The sequence below is a fragment of the Belonocnema kinseyi genome, chromosome 6 (assembly GCF_010883055.1).
Source record: "Belonocnema kinseyi isolate 2016_QV_RU_SX_M_011 chromosome 6, B_treatae_v1, whole genome shotgun sequence".
In the NCBI taxonomy this organism is placed as follows: Eukaryota; Metazoa; Arthropoda; class Insecta; order Hymenoptera; family Cynipidae; genus Belonocnema; species Belonocnema kinseyi.
The window spans coordinates 44,181,898-44,196,324 of record NC_046662.1 but is presented as its reverse complement, the minus strand read 5'-3'; the positions used below and the strand labels follow the sequence as shown (position 1 = coordinate 44,196,324).

Below are 14,427 nucleotides of genomic sequence, written 5' to 3'. Positions count from 1 at the left end.
CCCCCCCCCCCCTCCACGCGTCTACCCCCCCAGGGATAGGCACCGGGGTACAAGACAAATTACTCAAATTTCTTTTACAAATAATTAGTGTTCAATTGTTATTTATACGTGAAAATTTAACAATTTCACTTATAAATTAAATAATTTAAATTAAATTAAAATTTAAATTAAAACTTTTTAAATAGACTAATTAAAATTGTGACATTAAAAGGTTAAAAGTTCTTCGAAAATCTAATGATTTAAAGCTTTCTATGTAAAACAATTCAGTTTAAAATGGTTTTCTTTTAAATATTTGGTTTCAATTTACTCATCTTACATGAACAGTGAAATATTGCTAAATATGAAATACCTATTCTTTTTCTAAATAAATAAATTCCAAATTAAATGGATTAAAATTGAATAACTTAGACTTAAACAATATTTTTAATTTAATAAAAGACTTTAATTAGGACTATATTATTATGGATTTATTTTCAAGTTGAAAATAGTAAAACGCACGTTTATAATTTTTAATAGCTGAAAAAATTAATAGAAATAATATATTAATAAATTTATTAATTAAATTTAATATAAACAATAATATAAAGGAAGACCAGGAACTATGAAATAAAAATATATTATTGATAAATCATGAAAATTATTATTTAAAAATAAAATTCAACAGAATAAATGATGTATTAATTTCAATTCTTATCAAGTCTTTCGGATTGAAACAGTTACAATCTGGAAATACAACTGTTTTTTATCAAAAAATGTCAACCTCAAATGCTTTTAATTTTAATTTGTTTAAATCTTAAAAACTGCACTCTAATTATTTAAAAACCTTCGATTTTAAAAACTTCTAATTTGTTAAGCCTTTAAAACTGCATTTTAAAATTCTTTAAATTGAAAGATTTTCGAATTAGGCATCCTAAACTGAATAATATAATAATTTATAAGAATCACAATTTGAAAAATTATTTAAAAAACGGTTGAAATCAAAGTTGGAGAACATTTTTATTTTTCAAATTTTATAAAATTCCCGGTTTTAACTAATTATTTTGTTTAAACTGTTGAAACTGAATTTGGAAATATTTTTCTTCTAGAACTTTGTCAAATTCCTGGTTACAAAATAAATTCACTATCATTTCCCGGTCTCGAAGTAGGGTACAATAGGGACCAAATATTTAAAAGAAAAGGTTGACGCTTAAAATATTCATAAATATGGATACCTGATGAGACATTATCAGTTGCTGAGGTAACAGCCATATCTTCTTGCTGTTGAACTGATAATGTGCTGGAAGTCGACTTGTTGATACCTTTGGAATCCTGCTTGTTTGAAGTTTCATTTGCACAATTTTCTTGATTCTCAATGGTGTCTTTGTCATTTTCAACGAAGCATTTACGGACGGAAGACTTCTCAGAAGATTTAGGAGTGGAATTCGAGTTCTTCTTCGAACTCGACCTAAGCTGGTTCCTCTGCTTAATTTTCTCATCCTTTTTACCTGAATTGATGAAAATATTAAGTATTTTTCTCTAGATTTGAAGAAAAAGGTTAATTTTTTCATTATTCTTTTAAAAACTGACTTTGATCTTTAATGTACCGTTCAGTCACATCTGTGGTAATTTTATTGGACCAGAGTTTTGGCGAGATTTTTTCTAATGCTGGTTCGTCGGGTACAGTGATACCAGCATCTTTTAAAAGAGAAGATAACAGTTCTATGTATGATAACAACTGTGTTACCAGCTTTTTCAGTCGCGCCAGCTCTTCTTCTAGAAATGGATATAGACATTTTAAAAATAAAATTTCTGTTTCGTGCTGAAGCAAGCTTCGGACTCACTTTGGGAGATAAAAAAATAGTGTAAATAGTATCACTGAAAAGTGTAAAAAAAAAAGTGTCATACAAGTTTTCAAGTATTAATTTTATATCCAAAATCCAAAAAGTGCGCAATGAAAAATTTCCTTGATTTTTTAAACAAAATTTACCGTTTTTTAACCTAATATTTTGAAAGTATTAAAAATGAAATTTAATGCCTAAGTATTCATCGTAGACTTATTTTTATTTTCAATTTTTTTTCGAAATTGGAAAATTGTTTATTTCCAACCTCTTTATAGAGTTGGAAAAGGCGACAATTTGGATATTTATTTTGTTTCTTAATTGGAACAGGCGATTTTTTCTTTTTAGCATTTCTATTTAGTCAAAAACAGTGGTTTAAAGTTCATTTTTTTCGTTTAAAGAGTCTACTTTTAAATCATTGGTTAAGCATTATTCTTTCTTTGCTTACGAGTTTATTGTTTGGTCCAAAATGGAATCAGTTTCTTAAAAAATCAACAATTTGGTTAAAAAGACTTAAAAAAGTTAAAAAGAGTTAAAAGAGTTAAAAAGTCTTGGTTCAAAATTCGTATTTTCAGATCGCAAATTTAACAATTTGGAAGAAAATAAAACTTTTTAGTTGAAAATTTATGTATTTTGTTAAAAATTCGTTTATTTTGGGTAAAAATTAATTTTTTAAGGTTGAAAATTTATGCTTTTGGTCAAATATTATCTATTTTCCAGAAAATTCATATCTTTTGGTAGAAATTTAATCTTTTTGGTTAAAAATGCATCTGTTTGGATTGCATTTGAATTGAGAGATCGAATTTTTTTCTTTCTTAAATAACCAATTGTCTTTTTATGGCCAATTCAACTATTTTGTTAAATATTCATCTTTCTGGTTTGAAAATTCATCTTTTTCTGTAGATATTTAACGTTTTTTGGTTAAAAATGCAACTGTTGGGATAAAAGTTAACTTTCTTGTCGAAAATTCAACCGTTTTGTTAAAAATGCATAATTTTGTCTTACAAATTTAACAATTTGGTGGAAAATTTATGTATTTTGTTGAAACTTCTTTTTTTTTTTGGCTAGAAAATGTACCTTTTGTGAGTTGAAAATGTATGTTTTTGGTTTAAAAATTTCACTCATTGGTTTAAAGTTCCACTACTTTCTTAGTAGTTAATTTTGTTGGTTGAATTTTCATAATTTTAGTTAAAAAAAATTTTTGTTGTTGTTGAAAACTATTTTTTTACTTAAAATTCGACTATTTTGTTTCAAATGAACTCTTTTCTTGAAAAATCAACAATTTTATTAAAAAGACATTTGTCTTGGTTCAAAATTCGTATTTTCAGATCGCAAATTTAACAATTTGGAAGAAAATTAAAATTTTTAGTTGAAAATTTATGTATTTTGTTAAAAATTCGTTTATTTTGGGTGAAAATTAATTTTTTAAGGTTGAAAATTTATGTTTTTGGTAAAAGATTACCTATTTCCTGGAAAATTCATATCATTTGGTAGAAATTCATCTTTAGAGTTTTGTTTCTCAAAAAACAAATTTTCTTTTTATTGCCAATTCAACTATTTTGTTAAATATTAATCTTTCTGGTTTGAAAATTCATCTCTTTTTGTAGAAATTTAAATTTTTTTCGTTGAAAATGCAACTGTTGAGATAAAAGTTAAATTTCTAGTCGAAAATTTAACTGTTTTTGTAGAAAATTCATAATTTTGGCTTAAAAATTTAACAACTTGGTAGAAAATTGAAATATTTATTTGAAAATTGATGTATTCTTGCTGAAAATTCGTTTCTTTTGTTTAAAAATAATTTTTTTTTTAATTCAACATTTAACTATTTATTTTATAATTCGTATTTTTTCGGTAGAAAATTAATCTTCTCGATTGAAAATTCATCTTTCTGGTGAAAAATTTAACTATTTGGTTAAAAATTCATGTATTTTGTTGAAACTTCATCTTTTTGGTAGAAAATGTATCTTGTAAGATGAAAATTTATGTTTTTAGTCAAATGTAATCTATTTCATGGAGAATTCGTCTATTTTGGTAGAAGTTTCATCTTTTTTAGTTGAAAATACAACTGTTTCATTGTAAATTAACTTGTTTTATTTTAGGATTTAAGTATTTTGTTAAAAATTCGTCTTTGTTGGTTGCATCAAAATCTTTTTTAATTTTGTATTAAAATTGTTTTCTGAAATATTAACTATATTACATTTTTCGTCAAAAATTCGTCTTTTTTATTTTTGTAATAGTTAATTTTTTGATTAAAGATTCATAATATTAGTCAAAGAATTCATCTTTTTTATGTTAAAAATTAATTTTTTAAACTTAAACTTCAACTATTTAGATTAAAATTAAGTTTTTTAAAGAAAATTAATCCTATTTCTTAAAAAAAAAATTATTTTCATCTCGAATATTCAACAATTTTGTATAAAATATAACTACTTGATTGAAAATTTAACTTATTGGTTGTAAATCAACTTTTTTTGTTGAAAATGGATATTCTCGGGTTGAAAATTTAACTGTTTTGTAGAAAATTCAACTAGAAATTCAATTAGATGGTTGAAAATAAATGTAATTTTTTGGTAGAAAATTAATCTTCTTGTTGTAAAATTCATCTTTTTGGTTGAAAATTTAATTATTTCGCTAAAAATTCATATCTTTTTACTTAAAAATTCTCAAATTTAGTAGAAAAGGGAAATGTTTGGCTGAAAATTCATCTTTTTTTGGTTTATAATCCAACTTTTTAGTTGTAAATTAATTTGTTTTAATTTAGAATTAAAGTATTTTCTTGAAAATTCATATTTGTTTGTTAAATCCAATTGTTTTTTATTTTAAATTAAAAATTTGTTTCTTTTAAAATATTAATTATCACATTTTTCGTTCAAAATTCATCTTTCTAGGTTGAAAATTTCACTCATTGGTTTAAAGTTCAACTACTTTCTTAATAGTCAATTTAGTTGTTTGAATTTCCATAATTTTAGTTAAAAATTATTGTTGTGAAAAAGTTAACTATTTGGTTGGAAAATTATGTATTTTGTTTAAAATTAGTTTATTTTGGGTGAAAATTGTTTTAAGTCAAACTTAAAATTATATTTTCGATTGAAAAATTTATCTTTTTTTTCGTAGAAACTTCAACTATTTATTTCAAAATTCGTCTTTTTCGGTAGAGAATTAATCTTCTCGATTGAAAGTTCATCTTTCTGGTGGAAAATTTCACTCCTTAGTTGAATTATTTTTTTTACTTAAAATTCCACTAATTTGTTTAAAATAAACTTTTATTGAAAATTAAACGGTTTTTTTTTTAGAAAATTCGTTGAAAATGTATTTAGTTGAAAATTCAACTGATTGGCTGTAAATTAACTTTTTTGTTGAAAATTTATATTCACAGGCTGAAAATTAAACTGTTTTATGGAAAATTCAACAATTTGGTATAATTTCAACTATTTTCTGTAAAGTAAAACTGTTTTATAGAAAATTAGTTTGTTTTTTAGCATCAAAATTAATTCTCCTTAATAAAAATGTAACTACGCTCTTCTTAGATAAAAGTTTATCTTGATAATTGACATATTTTGTTGAAAATTTGTCTTTTCTATTAAAAAATTAATTTTCTCGGCTGAAACATCATCGCTTTTGGTAAAAAGTTCATATTTTTTGTTTAAAATTGCAACTTTTTGTTTGGAAATAATTCTATTTTCAGTTGAGGATTAATCAATTTTCTTGGAAATTCGTCCTTTTTTGTTTAATTAATTTAATTTAGTATCACTTTTTTCAAAATATTTTTTTTTCCAACTATTTTTCAGAACAATCTTATTTTCGGTTAGAAAATTCAACAATTTGATATAAAATTTAACTATCTGATTGAAAATTGATGTATTTTGTTTAAAATGTAACTGGTTGGTTGTAAAATAACTTTTATTGTTGAAAATTAATCTTCTCGGGTTGAGAAGATAACTGTTTTGTAGAAAATTCAACTATTTTGTTAAAAAAAGTAACTTTTTTGTTGCTTATCTTCTTGGTTGAAGGTTGATCTTTTTAGTTTAATCGATCATCTATATCTTTTAAAAAATTTTAAGAAGAAATATATATAAGCTAACAATATATTTGGTTGAAAACTCGCCTTTTCTAGCAGAAAATTAATTTTATTGTTTGGAAATTCAACTATTTGGTTAAAAATGTATTTATTTAGTTTAGAATTAATTTTTTTTTGATAGAAAAATTAATCTTCCTAGTCGAAAATTAATTTTGTTGTTGTTGAAAATTTAAGTATTTGGTTAGAAATTCAACTTTTTGGTAGAAAATTTAACTATTTGGTTGAAAATTTATGTTAACTGAAAATTTAACATTATATTTTTGATTGCAAATTTATCTTTTTTTCCGTAGAAACTTCAACTCTTTAATTCAAAATTCGTACTTTTTCGGTAGAAAATTAATCTTCTTCATTGAAAATTGATCTTTCTGGTGGAAAAATCCACTATTTCGTTGAAAATTAATGTATTTTGTTGAAACTTCGCCTTTTTGAGTAGAAAATGTACCTTGTGGGTTGAAAATGTATGAAAATTCTTAATTTTAGTTAAAAAATCGTCTTTTGTTGTTAGACATAATTTTTTAAACTTAAAATTAAACTAATGTGTTTTAAATTAACTTTTATTGAAAATTCAACTGTTTTTTTTTTTTTAGAAAATGTATATATTTTCTTAAAACATCGTCTTTTCTAGTAAAAAATTAATTTTCTTGTTTGAAAATTCAACTATTTGGTTAAAAGGTTAAAAATGTATCTATTCAGTTGAGAATTCATCTTTTTTTGTAGAAAAATTAGTCTTCCTAGTCGAAAATTCATTTTTTGTTGTTTGAAATTTAACTATTTGGTTGAAAATTTATGTATTTTGTTTTACATTAGTTTCTTTTGAGTGAAAATTAATTTTTTTAACTGAACATTTAACATTATATTTTCGATTGAAAATTTATGTTTTTTTCTTAGACACTTCAACTATTTATATCAAAATTCGTCTTTTCGATAGAAAATTAATATTCTCGATTAAAAATTCATCTTTCTGGTGAAAAATTCTACTATTTGGTTAAAAATTAATGTATTTTGTTGAAACTTCGCCATTTTTGGTAGAAAATGTAAATGTGGGTTGAAAATGTATGAAGATTCCTAATTTTATTTATAAAATTAGTTTTTTGTCGTTAAAAATTATTTTTTAACTTAAAATTCAACTAATTTGTTTCAAATGAACTTTTATTGAAACTTCAACTGTTTTTTTTTAAATTCTCACTTTTGGCTCGAAAATTCAAGAATTTGGTATAAAATTTTAATATTTTGTTGAAAATTTATCTGCTTGGTTCTAAATTAACTTTTATTGTTAAAAATTAATATTCTCGGGTTGAAAATGGAACTATTTTATAGAAAATTCAACTTTTTTTTAAAAAAGGAACTTTTTTGTTGCTTCTCTTCTTGGTTGAAAGTTGACCTTTTTAGTTTAAAAGTTCAACTATTTATTTTTAAAATTTTTGAAAAGAAAAATATATATGCTAACAATTAATCAAATCAATTTTTAATTATCATCATATCCATTGTTTGAACTATTTATTTGATAATTAACATATTTTGTTGAAAATTCGCCTGACCTAGCAGAACATCAATTTTCTTGTTTGAAAATTCAACTATTTGGTTAAAACTGTATTTATTTAGTTTAGAATTAATTTTTTTTTTGATAGAAAAATTAATCTTCCTAGTCGAAAATTCATTTTTTGTTGTTGGAAATTTAACTATTTGGTTGGAAATTCAACTATTTGGTAGAAAATGTAACTATTTGGTTGAAAATTGATGTATTTTGTTTAAAATTAGTTTCTTTTGTGTGAAAATTAATTTTTTTTTTTAATGAAAATTTAATATTATATTTTAATTCCAAATTTACCTTTTTTCAGTAAAAGCTTCAAATATTTATTTCAAAATTCGTATTTTTTCGGTAGAAAATTAATCTTCTCGGTGAAAAATTTATTTTTCTGGTGGAATACTTCACTATATAGTAAAAAATTAATGTATTTTGTTAAAACTTACATTTTTCATTGAAAATTCATCTTTTCAGGTTGAAAATTTCACTCCTTAGTTGAATTAATTTTTTTACTTAAAATTCCAATAATTTGTTTCAAATGAACTTTTACTAAAAAATCAACGGTTTTTTAAAAAGAAAATTCTCATTTTTGGCTCGAAATTTCAAGAATTTGTTATAAAATGTTAGTATTTGGTAGAAAATTCGTTTTATTTTAATAAAAATTTAACTATACTCTTTTCTTGGTTAAAAATTGATCTTGATAACTGACGTATTTTGTTGAAAACTTGTCTTTTCTAGTAGAAAATCAGTTTTCTTGGAAATTCGTTCTTTTCGGTTCAATTAGACTGTTTTTTAATTTAAAATGAAAATCTTGTCTTGGTTAAGCAGATAAATAAAAAAATAAAATATTTGCATTAGCAGAAAATTGTGAGAAAATAGAATCGTTAGTGTAAATTTTTTCAAAATAGTAGAAAAATAGTGTCATCGCTCAAAAAAAGTATTAAATAGTGTCAATAATGTGGTGAGAGTCCGAGGCCTCGGCGAAGTTAAATTCATGCGAAATATTTTTTATTATTTTCTTTGGAATTAACTTACTATGTGCAGTTGTACCACGGGCACAAAATAATTCATCAGTACGATTATGGAGTTCTCTGATGTATTTTGTGGCATGGAGAAGAATCTCGACTTTGTTTCGTTTTCTTCCTTCTTGATGGGGCGGCAAAAGGTCTGCTAACGTTTTGTAACACGTGTCCATGCGCTGCCTTCTGTCTCGCTCCCATGTTTTGGCTTTGAGTTTGCTATAAGAAGATCGAAATACTTATGGAACCGTATTTTTTAAAATTGTAGACTTCACACTCTTTCCCCTATTTTCTCTTTTTTTAAAGCAATCCTCTTTTTTCCCCTGTTTTCAAGCAACTTCTTCTTTTTTTAAAGCAATCCTCTTTTTTCCCCTGTTTTCAAGCAAATTCTTCTTTTTTTTTGTACTTAATGAAAACTGAAATGACGAAACCCAATAAGAAAATCCAACTATTTTATTTTTGGAACAGTATTTTTAAAAACTGGAAACTTTTTCAGTATAAAATTCATCTTTCTGGTAGAAAATTCAACTATTTGGTGAAAAATTCATGTCTTTTCTTGAAACTTCGTCTTTTTTGGTACAAAATGTATCTGTTTTCATGAAACTTAATTTTTTTTATTGATATCGCTTAAATAAGAACTAGATTTAAAGAACCTAATAAGAAAATATAACTGTTTTATTTTTAGTTCAGAATTCATCTCTTTCGGTTAAAAAATCTACTATTTGGTTAAAATTTCAACTATTCCCTTAAAAATTCCATTTTTGGGGGTATAAAATTTAACTGATTTTTTGGAAATTCATATCTTGGGTTGAAAATTCAAATTATTTGGTAACAATTTAATCTTTTTTTGTAAAAGATACTTTTTGGTTTAAAATTAATCTGTTTTGGTTGAGGATTCAGTTACTTTGTTAAAAATTCGTCTTTTTAAATTGAATTCAACTGTCTTTTATTTGGATTAAAATCTTCCTTGGCTGAAATATAAACTATACTTTTTGGTAGAGAATTAATAATTTTTGGTTGAAAATTCAACCACTTGCTTGAAAGCAACTTTTGTTTTCAGATTCATCAATTTAGTTGAAAATTCATATTTTTTGGTAGAAAATTAATTTTCTTGTTGTTAAATTAAAATTTTTGGTTAAGAATTTAATTATTTTGTTAAAAATTCATTTGCTCACTTGAAAAATGAATAATTTAGTAGAAAATAAAACTGGTTGAAAAATAACTTTTTGTTCAAAATTCATATTTTCGAGTAAACAATGTAGTTTTTTTTGTAGAAAATTCGTGTTTTTTTCAAAAATAAGTAGAAAGTTCTTTTTTTTCTTCTTAAAAATTCGTATTTTCGTCTTGAAAATTCAAATATTTTGTTCAAAATTCATCTTTTTGGTCAAAAGTTTGATTATTTGTTTAAAAATTTATATTTTTAAATTGAGAATTCAACAAATTAGTAGAAAATGGAACTATTCGGCTTTAATGTTACTTTTTGTTGAAAATTCATATTTTGGGATTCAAAATTCAATTGTTTAGTAGAAAATTCGTCTTTTTGGTATCGAAAATCCATCTCATTTGGTAAAAAGTTAATATTCTATTGAAAATTCATATTTTCGAATTAAAAATTCAATTGTTTTGTAGACAATTCAACAATTTAGTTGAAAATTGAACTATTGGGTTAAAAATTAAATCTTGTTTGAAAATTCATATTTTTGAGTTAAAAATTCAATTGTTTTGTAGAAAATTCATCTTTTTGATTTATAAAATCCATTTATTTTGGTAGAAAGTTAATATTATGTTAGAAATTCCTATTTTTGGGTAGTAAATTAATCTTCTTATTTTAAAATTTACTGTTTTAGTTGAATATTTAATTACTTGCATAAAAAATCATCTTTTTGACTTGAAAATTCGAAAACATAGTAGAAAAGTGGAATATTTGGTTGAAAATTAACTTTTATTCAAATTTATCTCCTTTGGATGAAAATTTAACTACTTTGTATAAAATTGTTGGTTCAGAATTAATTTTTTTGACTGAAAATGTCACTATTCCAGATGAAAACTTTTTTATATGAAAATTCATGAATTTTTTTGAAAATTCTTGTTTTTTGATCAACAATAATTATCCTCGTTATAAAATTCATTATTCCTGGATAAAAATGCAACTGTTTAGTTGAAAATTAATCTGTTTTGGTTGAGGATTGAAATAATTTGATAAAATTTCGTCTTCTTTTTTGGTTAAATTCAACTAGTTGGTTGAAAATTAATTTTTTTTTTTTTAATATATATATTTTTTTTAAGAAAATTAATCTTCTTTGTTGTAAAATTTATATTTTTGACTTAAAAATTCGAAAATTTAGTAGAAAAATGAAATTTTTGGTTGAAAATTAACTTTTTTCGAAAACTCATATTTTCGGGTTAAAAATTCAATTTTTTTCGAAAATTTTCCTTTTTGGTTGAAAATTCAACTTATTTGGTAGTAATTTAACATTTTTTGGTTAAAAATACTTTTTGGATGAAAATAACCTGTGTTGGATAAAAACGCAACTGTTTGGTTGAAAATTAACTTTTTGTTGAAGATTAATATTTACGGGTTATAGATTCAGTTGTTTTATAAAAAATTCGTTTTATTGGCTCAAAAAATACATCTTTTTTAGTCAAAATTTAAACTTTTTTATTGAAAATTCGAATATTTGATTTAGAAATTCAACTATTTTATGGTAAATGCATCTTCTTTGGTTAGAAATTCAATTATTTGGTTAAAAACGAATTAATTTTTTCGAATATTTATATTTTTTTATAGAAAGTTAATCTTCTTGTTCAAAAATAATATTTTTCTTAAAAATTTGTATTATTTGGTTAGAAGTTCATTTTTTTACTTGAAAATTCAAGAATTTAGTAAGAAACTAAACTACTTTGTTGAAAATTCATATTTTTGGGTTAAAAATACAATTTTGTTGAGAAAATGAGTCTTTTTGGTTTCAAAAATGCATCTCTTTTGGTAGAGTTAATATTTTTTGTTGGAAAATCATATTATCAGGTCAGAAATTTAAGTCTTTTGTAAAAAATATATTCATTTTAGTTAGTAATTCAATTGGATCGTTCAAAATTAATGTATTTTTTTTAAATTTATATTTTGTGTCAGAAAATAAATTTTTCTGTTGTTAAATTAATATTTTTGGTTGAAAATTTAATTATTTTGTTAAAAATTCATTTCTTTACTTAAAATTAAATAATTTCGGTTAAACAATGCAGTTTTTTTGTAGAAAATTCGTCTTTTTCTTTAAAAATTTAATAGAAAATTCATCTTTTTGATTAAAAGTTTGATTATTTGTTTAAAAATTAATTTTTTTTTTTGCTTGATAATTCAACCTATTAAGTTAAAATATAACTTCTGGTAGAAAAGGAGCATTTTCGGATTAAAAATTCAATTGCTTTGTAGAAAATTAGTTTTTCTGGTTCCAAAAATCCATCTCTTTTGGTAAAAACTTAATATTTATGTTGAAAATTCATATTTTTTGGCAAAAAATTAATCTTCTTGTTGTAAAATTCACCTGTTTGGTTGAAAATTCAATAATTTGGTTAAAAAATCATTTTTTTTGGCTTGATAATTCGAAAATATTGGTTGAAAATTAAGTTTTTTTCGGAAATTCATATTTTAGGGTTACAAATGAAATTTTTTTGCAAAAATTCGATTTTTTGGTTTCAGGAATTTATTTATTTTGATTTAAAAATTCTTTTTGGTTGAAAATTAACTCTTTGTTGAAAATTCGTTTTTCGGGTTTTAAAAATTGATCTCCTTGAGTAGAAAGTTAATCTTTTTTGTTAAAAAATCGCATTTTCCAGTTTAAAATATAACTGTTTTGTAGGAAATCTATCTTCCTGAGTTTGAAAACTGAATCAGATATTTGAAAATTAATGTATTTTGTTAAAAATTCATATTTTTTGGCAGAAAATTATTCTTCTTGTTGTAAAATTCATCTTTTTGGTAGAAAACTAATATATTTTGTTGATAATTCATATTTTTTGTTAGAAAATTAATCATCTTGTCAAATTCATATTTTTTTGTTGAAAATTCATATTTTTTACTTAAAAATTCGAAAATTTGCTAGAAAAAGTAAAAGGTTTGGTTGAAACTGTTTTTTTTTTGTTAAAAAATTCGACCATTTATATACAAAATTTTAATAAAACCTGTAGGGTGTCATCTTGACGGACGATTTGAAATATAAAAATGTCAATAGCGACTTCTAAGTTGTACATTTTGGAATATTTTCAATTTGAAATTGTACAATTTTAATTGAGATTGTCACTTTGACATTTTTAATAATCAACTATAAAAATTGTTGAATTTCCACGTCAAACAAACTAAAATCGCACAAAAAAGATAAAAATTGCAATAAAAAGAAACAGCCCATTCTCTATTGCCTCCAAACAAAAAATAGTTTGGAGTGAAGTAAATAATAATATTAAATTTTAATACTAAACGAACTAGAGATCTTAAAATTTGAGGTTATGTCAAGTGTCAAAATTCCAAACTTACTCTTTCCTGTCCTTCATAATTAAACTTCCTTACACCTTCTCATATTTTTCGATAATCTGCACTTCTCCTCATCTTCTCTTTTTTTTTTTACATAATTCTATTAAGAATTATCGCAATAATTCAATCTTCAGAAATGCAGACGAATCGGTTTTTTCTCGTCCATTTTCGTCCTTTCTCGTTTGTTTTGTGTGCGCAGTCGCAGCTGCACAGCGAGCCCGACGCATCGTTAATTATTTTTAATCACATGCGGTGACGCGGGTCCTCATTAGTTTACTTTTTTCCATAAAGTTCTATAATGTCTTGTCTATCTGTCAACTGCGCCAGCCCGTCTATGACGTAATTCAATGCATATAAAGTGGTTTACAGATGATTTTGTTGCTTTGATTCATACTTTTTTTATAGTCATTTTTCATCTCAAATAATTAGAAGTAAAGCATTCGCAGTTGCGACGAGACGCTAGTGCAAAATGCAGTCCAATGGAGGATAAACAATTGTTTTTAGTGCATTTTTGAAAAATCGTAATATTTAAACAGTGAATCATAACCCCCAAATCTCAGTCGTTAGAAAAGTTGTTGGAATTATCAGTATTTGATTACATCAGAAAAGAGCCGTCCAGCGAGTGTAGTGACATATGCCGTTGATAATAATGAATAATGAAAAATACGATTTTCCATTAAGTTACTATAAGTAACAAGTGGGTGGAGCATTGATTAGCAATAGGAGATACAAGTTATCGTGAATCTTGTTGAATTGGATTACTCAGTGCATTGTTTCCATGGCTCGCAGTTTATCAGGTTGTGGAGATTGTGCTCGTTCTGATTAAGTTTAACCTTGCGACAAGTTTTTGCCTCTTCACTCGATTGTGATATAAATATTAGCTTGTCTGGTGACAATATATCAGTGATTACAACATCATATCTTTGATAAAACCTGGCATGCTGGAATTAAAGCTAAAGTTATAAAAATCTTGAATTTTGAACGGGTGTTGTGAGTTTGTTTTTGCTTAGCACGTAAGAATGGCTAATGAAACAGAAGTGCCGAGGCATAATATCGAAGAAGTGGAGTATACGGAAGCTGAAGTTGATGCAGAGGATGCCGACGAGGAAGGTTCGGATGGTGTTGTGGTGCCGGAATTACAAGGAAATCTCTCAAAGTGGACGAATTATATTCACGGATGGCAGAGCAGATTTATAGTTCTGAAGAATGGAACTCTATCTTATTATAAATCGGAGCAAGACAGCGGATTTGGATGCAGGGGGTCCATAAGTCTTTACAAGGCGGATATTAAGGTAATTAAGATTTTGCAGGTATATATTGTATCCGTTTTTTTTGGTGTTTTTTTTTTTCGAAATTGGGTCATGGATTTGTAGGAACTTCCTATGTTTTTATAGTACTGCGGGATTGGTGCAGGTCAGGGAATGTCAGAGATAACCTGACAATTCAAAACAATTATTTTTTTTTTA

General features: G+C 24.5%; 2 protein-coding genes across 2 annotated transcripts in view; one reads left to right on the top strand and one right to left on the bottom strand.

Annotated features, from left to right (window-relative positions):
* LOC117174103 (mucin-4-like) overlaps nt 1-13,160 on the bottom strand; it is a 42,214-nt gene extending 29,054 nt beyond the window's left edge. Inside the window, exons 1-4 of the mRNA XM_033362852.1 lie at nt 12,965-13,160; nt 8,456-8,658; nt 1,567-1,752; nt 1,212-1,484 (exon numbers count right to left, since the gene is read on the bottom strand). Of these exons, the coding sequence (XP_033218743.1) occupies nt 1,212-1,484; nt 1,567-1,752; nt 8,456-8,658; nt 12,965-12,981 (679 nt within the window). The 5' untranslated portion in view covers nt 12,982-13,160. The remainder of the gene's footprint in view (nt 1-1,211; nt 1,485-1,566; nt 1,753-8,455; nt 8,659-12,964) is intronic.
* A 34-nt stretch (nt 13,161-13,194) lies between these two features.
* The window catches only part of LOC117174104 (ceramide transfer protein), a 46,702-nt gene continuing 45,469 nt past the window's right edge, over nt 13,195-14,427 (top strand). Inside the window, exon 1 of the mRNA XM_033362853.1 lies at nt 13,195-14,253. Within this exon, the coding sequence (XP_033218744.1) occupies nt 13,981-14,253 (273 nt within the window). The 5' untranslated portion in view covers nt 13,195-13,980. The remainder of the gene's footprint in view (nt 14,254-14,427) is intronic.